General features: G+C 39.3%; 1 protein-coding gene across 3 annotated transcripts in view; it reads left to right on the top strand.

Annotated features, from left to right (window-relative positions):
* Window positions 1-4,125: 4,125 nt before the first annotated feature.
* Window positions 4,126-15,117, top strand: part of LOC119731782 (vesicle-associated membrane protein 2-like) — a 28,890-nt gene continuing 17,898 nt past the window's right edge. Inside the window, exons 1-3 of one of the 3 annotated variants that reach the window (XM_038205050.1) lie at window positions 4,155-4,247; window positions 12,596-12,631; window positions 13,930-13,984. In XM_038205050.1, coding sequence (XP_038060978.1) covers window positions 4,246-4,247; window positions 12,596-12,631; window positions 13,930-13,984 — 93 coding nt within the window. In that variant the 5' untranslated portion in view covers window positions 4,155-4,245. Of the gene's footprint in view, window positions 4,248-12,595; window positions 12,632-13,929; window positions 13,985-15,117 lie in introns of all 3 variants that reach the window. The other 2 variants (XM_038205049.1, XM_038205051.1) reach the window with 2 other exon arrangements.

Below are 15,117 nucleotides of genomic sequence, written 5' to 3'. Positions count from 1 at the left end.
GTAATACAACTCAATGGAATTTGCTTAAAGATCATTCCCTGTGCTTTTTCTCGAGTTTCACCCCAAAAACTAGACTTGTTTTCTTAATTGCTGTTTTCCAAGCAATGTAAATGTTATTCACTTTTGATTGAGACATTGAACCCCAAAAATCCACCGACATTAGTTATTGAATTATTTCTTCACAAAATTTGAATTATTAGCTGCCAGACAATAATTTGGCTCTCACAGGGCGGGTTATTTGTGCACAAAATGAAAGCCCTTTTTCAGAGGGTTGTAGACGCTCAAAATCCGACTTATTTTTTTGTTAAACCATACCTACTGAAAAAGTGTTAGGAGTAAAAAAAACAATCAAATTTTGGAAGAACATGGGTTAACATCTTTAATGCGTTATTATAAATACCGTCATTTTTTCGGGGGGGGGGGTCAATACAATAGACTTCGTTATCTGTTAGCTAAGAAAAAGCCTTTTACTTATTAAGCTGATTTTTTTTTCTTTTTCTATAGAGGGAAATTAATATTTTCAGATTGGCAGAACCTGATATAGAAATATGCTGATTTTTATTCAATCACAGTTGCTTAAACTACAAAATTGCTTCATTGATTTATGATATTCGTTTTTATCTAAGTGACTGTTTTGAGTATAACACAAATGATAAAACGTCGTTCAAATATGTAAGTTTTATAAGCTGTTGAATGTAGTCAGATAAACTTGGAAAAACTAGGCCATGGGGGTAAAAGTCCAGATGAATTTTGTTTCTTTCATTGTATTATCCTGGAAAAGCTAAAGCAAATAAAGGCTTTTGTAATTCTTTTTTATTTATTTTTTTAATCGTGTTTTTTTTTTTAGATGTTATTTCTGACTTAAGTTGTAAGTACTAGAAAAAGTACTAAAAATACAGGGAAAAGTACCTGGAAAACGTACTAGAAGCGTCAGCTTTGACTTTTCTTTGTTGTGCCCGAGCTTCAGAGCATGAAGTTTCCAGTTTTTGCATTAAAATCTATTTTTGAGTATTCTGATATTTGCCAACATTTCATATTTTTACGGAACATTAAATAACTGTCCAAACGTTTTGCGCTAAGTTTCCCAACAAAAATCCAGTCACGAAAGATTCCTATAAGTTGTCCTTCTTTGACTCTTCGTGTGATCATCAAGCTGTAGTTTTCAAATTCGAAATGAACAGACGTTCATTATTGATCGTTATCTCTTGATCGATCCATTACGCCCCGCCCCTAAGATGTTTTAACCAATCACATCGTGATTAATATCCGACATGCGTTCACGTCACACGCGTATGACGCGCGCAGTTGGCACCTGTCATAGATATAGAATATCTATGGCGTCTGCACTCAGTGTCACGTGATGTTGCACACGTGCGCACAAGGGTGTGGCTTATCTGTGTAGAAATTAAAATATACCACAATTGGGAAGTACAAGTAAAAACAATTCGATGTAAACTATTTCAATAAAACCATTACATGAAATTCTTTTCTGGTGATTATTTCAGCATAAGATATAGTTTCTGTGCTTATAGAGTTCGAAGCGAAGATGGTAAATTTGTCAATAATATTTTTTGGATAGAAGATGGTACTTTGTCTGTGCGGTAAATCCTTAATTTTTCGGTACGTATTCATCTCCTTGTTTTCTGAGGTTATTGTTTTAGTTGGTCGTTTACAGGGAACGCCCTCTAAAATTATAGAAAAGGTATATGGGCGTAATATGATAAAAACCAACAAAAACAATGTTCTTATATAACGGTGTTATACATAAATAATAATATTTGATAACTTGATCAGATATTCATAATGGATTTTATATAAAATACCTATGAACATTGGGTCGCACCATCGCACACGTAACTTGTTCAAGATACTTGACTGTCATTTCATTTTGTGTGAGCGCCCCAATATTAAACTTGTACATGAAACGGTTTCACGAAATTGAGGTACACTATTTGGTATTCAAAAACATAATGACTTTTTGATATACGGTGTTTTATAAATGACGCAAATTTAGGTCAGTATTCGTATTTCAAGGGTACAAAAATGTACTAAGTTATAGGCCTATAATAAGATATGTGTTACTGTATTTTGCTTTTGAATGGTGTATTTAGGTTGAAACGTATATAGCATGTACCATCGTTGTCAGAATTGCCAAAAATGTTTGAGAGCGTTGCCTTTGCATCATGAAGTAAAAGAGCTGAAGAGGTTTTCAATATTTTTTTCCGGATGTTTGATGTGTCGTCCTTTGGTGACTGTACAGGGTGAGTCAAACGAAACGAAACCCAAATGGCAGGACCAACTTTTGAATGAAGTTTTGCCCGTAGCACTTTCGGATATGAAAGCACAATCAATGAGCTTTCCTTTAGAAGAAGATTAACAAGAATCATTCAAATCACTCATGTACTACTTTTCAAGTTGCATCCCCGTGAGAATTGTTTTCGTTTTGCTGAAATAACACTTACTTTTTTGTGATCCGTGGACAGAACTTTAAATTAAAACGGTGTTTGTGTTCAAAATTCCGTAACTTGAAAAGTACATGAGTGATTTGAATGATTCTTGTACTCAAAGAAAGGTTAATGACCGGGCTTTCATATCCTAGATTTTGAAAGTGCCACAGGTAAAATGTCATTCAAAAATTGGTCCTGTCATTTGGTTTAGTTTTGTTTTTATTCACCCTGTACAAACCAGGGGGGGGGAATGAATTTCTTCCAGAAGTATTGTGTATTCAAAACCTGCCAGTTTTAATATACCATATTGCGCAAACGACATAAGAAACCAGTCTTAGATGATGCGCATGCACTTGTTGAGGGAAATCTTTCGCTCAAACTCATCAAGTTTAATCATTTGCCGCGCTTTTTATGCGCAGTTTGATGTACTCTCATGACACGGAACAAGCCTTTTCGTTCTTCTCTGAAAGCAGTGGAGGCTTGGGGGCTCACATTTTATTGTTATTTAAATGTTGCTGAAATTGTTTGGCCGCGGAAAATAAGTTTGTGTGTGTGCGCGCGTTGGGGGGGGGGGGGACTATTTTGACGTTGGTGGCGCCATTTACACCCCTGTAATAATACTACACTGTACTTCTCGCAAATAGGCCCCATATTCACCACGGTCATATTGTGGAGCCAAAAAAAATTGACCCCCAAAAAATAAAAACAAACTTGACAACCTCTTGGGGGGGGGGGCTCAACCCCCCCCCCCCTTCCCCCTCCCCCAACGTCCCCGGTCACTTTTACTTCCGGTGACATGTTACGCAGAGAACCGCAACCCGAGTATTAGCAGAGCTGGATTTGAAGAAAAAAATATTGCGTAAAAAAAAACGAAAAATGTGCCTGCCAGAATTAAATAAAGCCCCTTACTTTCCCATTACTTGCATTATTATTTTAAGGTATATTGTTTTCTTCTATCACATACACTTGATTCTTCTCTTATTCCAATATTTTTACACCACTCAACCAATCCCTATCATTACCGAAGCAAAGAGCATTTAAGTTAACCAATGAGTCGTAGAGCGAAAAAAAAAAATAGGAAATATTTTGAGAAATACAGTTATGTTGAAAATTGTTCCCTCCTTTGTATTAAAATGAAATGATTCGGAAAAAAACTTTACAATGTAGGCCTACATTGAAAAAAAAAATTGTCGGTAGACAGAACTTGGATCGTGAAACCGCAATGCAAAGTTCAATGACAAAACAACCCGTGACCGGACCATGTTCAAAGCCAACTCACGATGCGGTGACTAATATATACCCAAATTCCTGGATCAAGCAGTAATCGGATAAAAATAGCTGAGCTGCCGGTTCAGGGATTAACCTCGCCGGCTCCCGGCCGAACTAATGAAATTAGCGGTAGGCGGGCATGTGGGACCAACGAAACGCGGACTCAATCAGCTGGGGGTTTCTAAACCACGGTTTCGTTTTGGATATGGCTTCGAAAAGTTTAAGCACCCTACTTAGTGGTCTGCGGCCCATTATTAATACATTATCTACTTGAGTAACACCGAATTCTTTAAACAAAACTCAAAAATCAAGGAATATTTATAAGCTTTTGCTAATGAAGGCGTCTAAATGATTCTGGAGTCAGCTTAAAGGCACAGCTGGACACGAAGCCGCCGTGTGGGAAATGGCCTGGATTTGACACAGGTGCCCGGATTACGATGACGTCATAACCAATCTCGCCATCTTTGTTCGATTCGCCTCAGCGGTGTTTTATTTTTCTACAGGACCACCGTCAACAACCTCCACAAAAATGTAAGTAATTGAGTAAATCGGCCATTCTTTTCCAAGTAATTCTTCATGGGTGTACAGAATAGAATAGTGGTTAATCTTATGGCCTCAGCGAGTACGTTCCCAATTTTAAAAGAGTGAAATTAGCGTTTGATTTGTTGACCAGTTTTGAGTCGGACGTTCCCATCCCTGATTTCCGTGTGTATTGGAATGGGACTTCAGCTGATTCGTAACTTCACAGGTCATCATCATCATGGTCATGCACGTCGTGTAGGCCTAACTTAACCGATCAAGAAAATTGAATGTTGAACCATAGCAGGAAAGATTCACATATCCGGCCATCAGTAATTTTTCCCTTAAATGACCTAGTATCAGCCATCAGAAAGTAATAATATGTCCTAAAAAAAAGTAAAAAGTCAAAATTAGCAGGGACAAATTTTGAATTTTTACTGAGAAAACACTCAGACCATTTTCAGACCAGTCCCATAGGGTTTGTACACACTTCACAGGGTGACAAGTGATGGCCAGATATGGGAATCTTTCCTATAGATCTGCAAAATAAGAGACATTGAATGAGTGATCATGGTGATGAGGATCTGAAGTGAACAACAAGATGTCGGAGATGTCAACACCGTCGTTCATGAGTGTCATTTTCCATTGACATGTCATTGTGATGATTGTCAACAAGGTTAATGAAATGAGGTTAACAAATAACAATAACATTAACAATATGCATTATTGAGTCACGACTCCTGACATCCATTACTAATGGTATTATTTTTCAGCAGTATTTGGAAAGGGACAATTAACATGATTAACTTATTTGACATTTCGCATTGTCAATGATGATTGTATTGTGGGTAAAGGATGACAAACATTCAAAAGCATAAATCATTAAATGTATGCACAGTCGTCTGGCCAGCGCCAGTGAAAATTGATTCGATGATAGGCCTATAGGCCTAGGCCTAATTATGATTTGTGCGTCTGAAAATATGATCAGTCATAAAATGGGGAAGAATAAAAAACAAATTGGTTCATGTCTAAAGAGATTTTTATATGCATATGTTGGGCGCAATTGGTGCATCTGTGTGTCGGTCGATCGTGCTGCACTATTGGTCGATCTTGTAGGAAATTTCAGACTTTCCTCCCCTTTTTCAAAACAATCCTCCAGAGCCGTGAATTTCAATTGAAAAGGAGATCGACTGATGGCGGCGCAATCGACCGCTGGTGGCACGATCGCCCGATAGCGCAGCACGATCAACCGATTACGCAGATCCACCAATTGCGCCCAACAACTACACATGATGTAAATATTGGGCGCGATCAGTGGATTCTGTTGGATAACGCTAAGTTGGACTCTGTTGCATCCAACAGAAAAAAAAATAACAGTTGGATTCTGTTGGATTGAGCATGCCAGTCATTTTATATGTTCAGGTACCCAACAACTTGCCACGTTGGGTTGTGTAGGACTATGTTAGATTGAGCAGGAAACTCATATGAGTAACCATCAAATTCTGTTGGATTCAGCAGGGTAATCCTGGGGAACTACATGTACATGTACTAGGGATTAGGGTTACTAAAAAGACGTGACAAAGGAATGCCTCAAGTTGTCGCAGAATACTGTATTTATTTTATTTATTTTATTTCTTTCTGGTAATGAAACCAAGGATTCCTCAAAAGTGCCCTAGGCACTGTAGCCTGAAAGCCCGACGAAACCTGCAGAGAGTAGACGAAGAGAAGATATTACAGTTTTAGAGGTGGGAGGAAAAGCCCAAAAGAATATTTTGGGGAAAACCCACGGAATCAGGTAGGGACTGAAAACCCAATCCACATATTGGCCCAGGCGGGAATCGAACCCGGGTCACAGCTGTGGAAGGCGAGGAAAGTACCGCTACGCCAACCTGACTCCCCCTATCCCCCAATGTAGATTGTCCCCTTGACTGAACTGAACTGAATTGAACAGTAATAGCCTGAACTTCATTATTTCATATAGAGAAGACATAGAAAACTGATCCATGTTGAAAAGATACATGTAGCAAGGCTGTATGTAAAATGAAAGACTTGGATTTAGAGGATTTGAACACCATAGGTACTGGTGTTTCAGACTGGACAACCAGTTTGCATATAATGCTGGTACATGTACATGTACATGTACATGAACATACAATGTACATGCATGTCCTTCGCTGCACAAGCAGTTTTACCAATATCAGTTGTGTGCCTTTATCTAGATACCAACTGTATGTTGCTCAGATACAGGTTTGCAACATGGCTAGGGACAGACCTACACTGTAGTAAAACTTAATGCACCATTTCATGGACTAGATAAACTGGTGTTCTGTTACAGTTTCTGACAATTACTGCATTGTTTTTATTTTATCTAAATGACCTTCCTTCCTGATATCAGTCTGGAAATGTACATGCAACTTTTCCTCGGATCCCCTGATTTCCTCGGTTTTTACTTCTCAAGTTCTGATGAATGCCATTAAAAATTGAAAAATACTGTACAAAGTCCTGTGAGATTTGGAGTTTCCTCATTTTTTCTAAATTCCCAGTTGCATGCTTGACTATTGCTGTTTTCAAATACCAATAGCCATGAATAAAATTGAAGACATCATTCAAGTGTCACCAGTACACTCATTATATTTTTGCTGGGATCTTTCTTGTATTTTATTAAAGTTGCATTTTCCGTGCTTTTAAACAAATTCATTTTGTTCTTTTATGACCCTAACTCCCTACTGAGTAAAGTACTAAGACTACCTTAGAGTACCAAGTCCGTCAAAATCCATGACTGAGTCTGCCTCACATAATGCTTCAGGACCAAATCCGCTGAAATCCACCGCAAAACCACCAGTGCTATAGGTGGATTTTTATGGACTTGGTACAAATGGCTTTAAATTTGCCAAATCACCCCGAATGGGCAGGGGGGGGGGGGGGGTGATTTGATAGAGTTAGGGCTAGTACATTTTCAGCTTGTAAATGGGCTATTCCACGGTTACTCACGTTACATTTTTGATGTACATGTACATGTATGTACTTCCTTGGGCCGTAATTACCTTAGTGAAAAGGTTTAATAACAATATCCCCATGGTAGATAGAGTAGACTTAGACCTACATGTACCTAAGCACCAAAGATGACATCCAGAAAAATGTGTTATGTATGATAAACAAGACGCACAAAATTGGTTACTCACGTTACGAAAATGTAACATGAGTAACCGATTTAACCAGACCTAGACCTACCTAACCGGCGCTTAGGTAGGTCTAGGTCTACTCTATCTACCATGGGGATAACCGTTATTAAACCTTTCCAGTAAGGTAATTACAGCCCAAGGAAACTCAAAAGTACATCAAAAATGTAACGTGAGTAACAGTGGAATTGCCCAATGTTCTTTTTAAATCCAACGCCAAAACCTCAATTTTTTCCTTTTTTTTGGAAGTCTGCAAACCTGTGGCGGAAAAACAGTTTTGGTTTTTTTTTTTTTTGGCACAGACAGATCCATTTTGTGAACATACTGGCTCCCAGTCGGGGGCGGGAACCAGCCTACCCCGCAAGAACGGGAGTTATAATTCAATTTACTAAACATGGGCCAATTTTATTTTGGTCGATGTCTCATTTGAAAGTGAATAATTTTTAACAAGTATTGCCAGAAAAATAGCAATTTTAAGAAAAGGAATCCCGAATTTTTCGGGATTAATATAAAAGTTTTTTTTTTCAATGAAAGATGATGTCTCAAAACCGCCAAACTCCAGTTTGACTGGAATCCTGCTGCTGCACAATTTTAACGTGTTTTTTGATGGGGTTATGATCGAGAATAAGCTTTATGTGGCCTCTCTGGTCTCCCATAATATTTGCACTAAGTTTAGTCGGACACCATTTGCAGTCATCAGCCGACATTTAAAGCAAAAAAAACCAGGTAAACAAAAAAAAAGCCGCGTCGCCGCACCACTTTTTGGGCAAGCTCCAAACCAGAAACTGGAGACTTTTTTTTTTGGCCTTAGTTGAAGTAACATTTTTTGTGCAATCATAATTATTTGTATGAACGTGTATGGCTATATGCACAGACACATGATGCTACAATGTACATTTTTGTAAATGCATATTGATGTATAAACATTGAATACACACATAGGCCTGATACATGTGAGTCCTGTAGGCCTTTTGCGTGAATACGTAGTTAATATATCAATGTGTCATGCCTAGGTTGTACGGGTAGTAATATGGTCTGCTTGATTACATGTAGGCAAATCCTGCACCAGGCTAGTGGCACGGTACATGATGGTCGTGCTTCATTGCACGGTTTAAGGTCACAAAGCCAAATGCACTGCATGCCTGCACACACATGATGTATGCGGAATTCATACATACGGTAGGCCTACTATAATGTAAACTGAATTCTTAACAAATTTTATGCAAACATATTTTTTTCTTCATTAATTAATATTTTTGAATGACAATATCAACATAATTTGTATTAAGAAAAGAAAATCAATCCCATTGCTGTCAGACAATGAAGACAATCTGCTTGCCAAATGTTAGGCCAAAAAAAAAAAAATATTCGGTCTCTGGTCAGACCAAAGTTCCGGAATTGACACGGCAACGCGGCGGCTTCTTTTTTTCTTCAAGCTTGGATTGTACAGACAACGTGGGTACTATTTTGCTTTTTTGGTGTCCTCATGTACATTGGTGTCCTCCATAATTTGCCTTGGTGCTCTCGATCATTTGCCTTGGTGCAATTTCCCATTCCTTGGTGCTCTTTGGTAAAAAAAATTGAGGAGGTGCGGCAATAGAGGGCGCTGTTGGAGCTACCGCGGAACATTTTGGAAGAAAAAAAAATTGACTAAAATGATTCAAATCGACGCGCGCGCTGACCAGAGACTGACTTATTATTTTTTTTGGCCTTAGTGCCAGCAAAAAGTGAGGTATTTTTAAATCTCAAAATGGCAATAATATTTACGAGCTTTAAAACCTTTTGCCGACTCATTTGAATAGGACTTGCCATATTTTTTTTGCCAATGACATTCATGTAAATGAAGAAATACTGGTACATTACATGTCAAATGTGGTACAGCACAGCATTTGCCTAGCAGTATTCATCGAAAAGGTTTTCCCCCTTTGTTTTGTATACAGCTTGAAGCTATTGATTTGCACAGCTATCGATTGCTGTGGTTGGCTTATGTACATGTATGCAGTTGACTAAAAAAAGAAACTACGTAGCCCCACACAGCATTGGAGCCCTTGATTAATTTTAACGTGTGTGTCAACTCGCATGGCACGACAGATAGCGTGTACATTGTACACCTGTCGTAGTGCAGAGTTGTACATGGGAACTGGTTCAAGTACATTCATGTAAACTATCATTTATTCCCTGCGCGCAATCGGATCACGGAGTAATGTGGTGCATCCGTGTCCCATATGCCAGGAGGTTGAAGGCCGAGAGACATGCATGTGCGTAGGGGTTCGGACACAAATTTGCTGGGAGATTAACCCCTTCCCCTTTGTGCACACAGAATTAATTGCCCTAATTGACGGAATTAAAACATGACGTTCAAGCTGATACATCAGCTCGAGTGGGAACTGTTTTGAGCCGATCAGCTCACCGTATGCAAAGAGTTAATGTAATACAGTAATAATAATAACATACTTACATGTACATAAATTTATCAGGCATGCAACATTTCCTCGGATCCGCTGATTTCCTCACTTTTTACTTCTCATGTATGCCATTACAAATTTAATAAAACTGTACAAAGTCTTGTGTGGTTTGGAGTTTCCTTGTTTTTTCTAAATTCCCAGTTGCATGCCTGATTTATGTAATAATAATTAAAGGGGCACAAGTTCCTGAAATCCTCAAAAATTTCATGTTTTGGATTGTTTACTTAATAACTTATATCAAACATCTGGTTGAAAGGAAACCAACCTAATGTCTTACCGTTTCCGAGAAAAGACGGAAAAACCCGCTTGTTTACATCGGACACGACGGAGCACGAATATGTTTTTCGTGTCGTTCTCAGTGTACGATATACACGTTGTGTGTCTCGGGAACAGCGGTGACCAATCACCAATGCAAAAATAGTGGTTTCTTCAACGTCCACAAAAGGCGAATACTTCATGAATGAAATCACAACTAGCATCCAAACAGCTCTTATTTATGGGGTCGCAAAAGTGGACCCCGAAATTCGTTCTCGCACGCATAATACAGGAATAACACAAAAACGCCCAGTTTTGAAAGGATAGTTGTGTGGATGTTTACATCCTACTTTTGAATGTTATTTCCGATTAAAATCATTTTATTCAAAGCCCAATTGGGCTGTTCCGGGACCTAGTGTCCCTTTAAAATAATGTGGTGCTTACATGTACATGTAGCACTTTAAGGTTTCAAACGCTTTACAATATTATCCCTGTTCATCAGGAATGAGACCATTTGTTTCCGCAGCAGCTCAAGATCAGCGCAATTTGGTCTCTACTTTCACAGGTGCCCATTTACACTCCTGGGTGGAGAGAGGCTTGTAATTATAGTAAAGTGTCTTGCCCAAGAACACAAGCACCATGTTCCCCGTCAGTATTCGAACCCACATACCGCAGCACATTGGAACACCGTAACCATTGGACCACAGTAAGCTACATGCAACAACACGGTGCTGTGCACATTGTACATGTACGGTTTCTATACATGTACATGTACATTATGCGTAATGTGCATTGACTATAGATTATGTACATAATTGCAGCACTACTCTTGCGTGTACACACATTACACATGTGCACAAATGTACGTACATGTAAAAGTATATTTTTTGGCATGGCAATACATGTACATGTACATGTAGATCCTTTTTTATAGTACCGGTACATCTTACACATGGATCAACATTTCCAAAACTCACTGATATCTTTTGACATTGCAACAAAAGAAATGGTCACTGTCAAATTAATTTTCTGTGTGAAAAAAAGAAGAAAATCCTGGTGTCTGAAATCCATACAAGTGTACACACATGTACATGTACATGTACAAGTGTATTCATGTGTGTATTGGAAAGAAATGAACCCGCGAGCAAGTGTCCTCCATCCAGTATGGAAAACTCATGAATATTTATAAGTTCTAAGTTGATTAAAGGAGCCAAGATCATACTATGTGAATAAGTAATCAGGAATAGTGTTTGTACACATGTACATATACATGTGCATATTTGTATGCCTGTAGTGATGTGCATGCACATAATGTACTTATGTGTGTGATGTATTGAGGTTTGCTGTGATGGTGCACATGCAACATAATAATGTGTACAATGTATGGCCAAGTGCACATCACTGCAGTGAATGGCGCGAGTATGTGGGGGGGTGTGTGTATGTGTGTCGCATGGTAATCTAGTTTTGCTCCCCGCTAACCATGTAAGAATAATCACACTTAATTTGCGCATGGTGTCAGATTGATCTTCGGACACGGTCTATTAATAGACCGGTTTCCAGTGTGATTGACCCGGAGCAGGGTTTAAGTTTGTGCCACTTCTAAATGCATGTTGTTTCATTAACATTAGTCATGTATGAAGCATTAGAAGATTTGTTTTAAAGCAAGATATGCTGAAGATATGTTATGGCACTCTCAAGTCATTGGAAATTTTATAGAGTACATGTACATACAGTGAAATCTCGATAAGTCAAAACCTGCTAACTCGAAAACCCTTCTAACTCAAAGTAAGAACTTACTCCAGTCAATTGTTGTTGAAAAGAAAATCCATTTGCTTACTCAAAACTCTGCTTAACTCAAAATTTGAGCCAATTCCTCTTAGGTTTGACTTAAATCGACATTTCACTGAATGTACATGTACATAATCTTTGTCAGAATTGCTTCTAGACTGTGAACAGATACATGTGGGCGTGTTCAGGTATTCAAACCGTGGACGAAAAATGAAAGAGAACAAAAGAGAACAATATCGTCCGCGATTCCCAGCATACGTCCGCAGTTGGGACCATGTACAAAACATATGGGAGTCTTCCTAAAAGAGGGACAAGGGAGGTTGATACATGACTGTGTGTTCATGTACATGAGGGCGTGTTCATCTGTTCAAACCGTGGACGAAAAATTCCAGAGAACAAAAGAGAACATATCGTCCACGATTCCCAGCATACCGGTACGTCCGTGTTTTGAGTCATGTACAAAACATATGGAAGTCTTCCTAAAAAGTTTGAGTACATTGTACAAACAAAAGAGGGACGATAGGACGTCCATGATCAACGGTGTGAACGCACTTGGGAGTGTGTGTTTGTGCATAAAGTTAAATGTAAATTTCAGTATTTATATATTAATTAAAAAAATAATATTAATAAGTAAATATTTATTGGTGCCTATAATTTATCTGCCGTGACCTAGGGATGCCCCAACAGCTAATCCTGATCAGCCGCCAAGGTAATGCATTCTGCACATTGCATGTTACCATATTTGGTAAATGGTACCCCATTACACAACCCCCAAGCCCACCAGCCCAAGCCATTCTCCTAACCTCCCTCCCCCAACCACTCCCCAAAAAATCCAGGCAAATAACAAGTTCCCTCCTACCGATAGCTCCATGGTACAATGTACCTAATACATTTTTTTGTACATGTATAGTATGCCTCTAATTTAACTGGCTGTAAGTTGCTTGTAACCATGGTAACCCCATCATCCATTGTGCATTCTTAATCTTGAATTTTTATAATGCATACATTGTATTTATACATAGTACATGTGAATGTATTGTGAATGACTATGAGGAATTAAAGGCCTTTTCACACCATGAGCAGAACCAAGGCAAAGCAGTGTATACTGACAGTGCATACTGTTCACACTAGCACTAGTGTGTACACGGGTTGGTCGTATACCAGTACATGTGTTTTGGATTTTCTACTTGGGTAGAGCTTTTCAACCCCGGTCCAGATCAGGGCTGAAGTTTTCCTTGTAGAGTGTTGGACCTTTGAAGAAGCCATGTTTAGTGTGGAAGGGTCTCCCAAAATCTCGGGGTTCAACCCTGGTCCAACACAGAGATTTTGTGTAGAGTGAAAGAGCCTTAAAAGTTTAACAACCAAATAACCCAACCAGTCCCACTTAATGTAGCAAACATTGTGAATTGCGTCCCTACATGTATGTATCTGTTTACATGGATGTTACGAGTGTATGCGTGTATGTGCATAATTATGATACGAGTGAGCAAAATATTGACATTGTGAATCACTGTCAATTCCCAGTGAGTTGTGTGAGATGACGTGTGTTTTTTGTACCGATGTTAAAAATGTTTCTAACCAAAATTGTTAACCAGGTTTATTTGTAACTTGTTTCCAAACGTAGTGCGGATAAAGGGGAGTTCGTACAGTACACTGTACATACATGAAGTGGGTATTGGGAGTGCAACACCCTCCCTACCCCTTCGTTGTACCGTACTTGTCATTAACACCGATAAATTCTTGTCGGAAAATTGTGTAACTGAACAGTGCCACCTTGTGTTGGATGGTGTACCGTCTTTCCCACCTTAGAGAACGCCCCCTGATGTTTCAATGATCCCCCCCCCCCAACAAATTTGTGGTCACACCCACTAACCCCAGTCAAATTGGATGTCCATTAGATTAACAACATGTGTGAATTTACAGGTACCCGATAATTAGAATCACATATTTTTTTTTTGAAGAGTTTATAGGTTTTTGTTAATAATTTCCGTGTTTTTTCCTTCAAAGGGCCGCACCACCAAGTAATAAGAGGTTACAGCAGACTCAAGCCCAGGTGGATGAGGTAAGATAAGTACATGGAGCCGCAGGTTTCATTTCTTAAAACCACCAAATTTGATCAAGTTCAGTCAAGGACTACTAGTGGGCTACTAGTCGTTGATTTGTGACTTAACTGACACCTTACGCATTAGTAGCGACATCGGAATGTTTGTGTGGTTTTAAAAAGAACTGGGGGGACCACAATGTTTCAGACAGTATGCTCTTCCCATCGTCAGAAGAGCATGCCACAGAATGTCCAGGGACAATCGCCCAGTTGATAATAATTTGGGAGCTAATCATCCTTACTCGGGGCTGAGAAGCTGATTTGTGAAGGACGCGGCTACAAAGTGGTCGGGCCGAAGGCATGTAAAGGTGCCTTAGGCAGCTGCCATACACAACCCATACAGGTACAGTCGACTCTTGTTAATATACAAACTTAGCTGGACCTAGCCAGAATGTTTATGTATCAGAATTGTGTATTAGTGGAGTGAACATAAATGCACAGTCTGGACCAAGGCTTTAAATGTTAGCTATAACCAGAATTTGTACTTGGTACTTGGTACTTGGTACTTGGTGGTTATCCTCTTCAGAACTCCTCGAGGAAGTCTAACTAAGAGGCTTGGAGAGTGGCATATTATTTGTATTAACAGTGTTTGTATTAACGAGAGTCGACTGTATGACCACGGAGCACAGTCAGAGATCGAGAGTGTGGATTTTTTGCGATGGGAGGAAAACGGAGGGCCCGGAGAAAAACCCTCATGGCACAGGAAAGAATAAACGAACAACCCTACTCACATATGGTCCGAGCCGGGAATCGAACCCGGGCCACAGTGGTGAGAGGTGAGCGCTGTACGCACTAGCCACCCATGCCACCTGATGGTAGCCATCTCCTGACAACAGGCAGAGCATTCTGTCTGAAATGTCCGAGTTTTCCTCGGTTCTTTGCAGAACCACACAAACTCACAAAAGAGAATTCTTGTCACATGTCACAACCGCAAAGTTACTCGTATTGCATAATCACAATGCAAACCTTCAAATCTTTTGGGAATGTTTCTTGTCAAACGTGATTCAAAACAAAGTCACGAACTTTCATTCCTGGTTCCCGGCTGTGTTTCACGATGCATGCGGCTCTTGGTACAAGGAATGCAATCAACGTCG

Source organism: Patiria miniata, unplaced genomic scaffold (assembly GCF_015706575.1).
Source record: "Patiria miniata isolate m_02_andy unplaced genomic scaffold, ASM1570657v1 HiC_scaffold_24, whole genome shotgun sequence".
Lineage (NCBI taxonomy): Eukaryota > Metazoa > Echinodermata > Asteroidea > Valvatida > Asterinidae > Patiria > Patiria miniata.
Note: the sequence above shows the minus strand (reverse complement) of the source record. Positions and strands in the feature narration are given on the sequence as shown.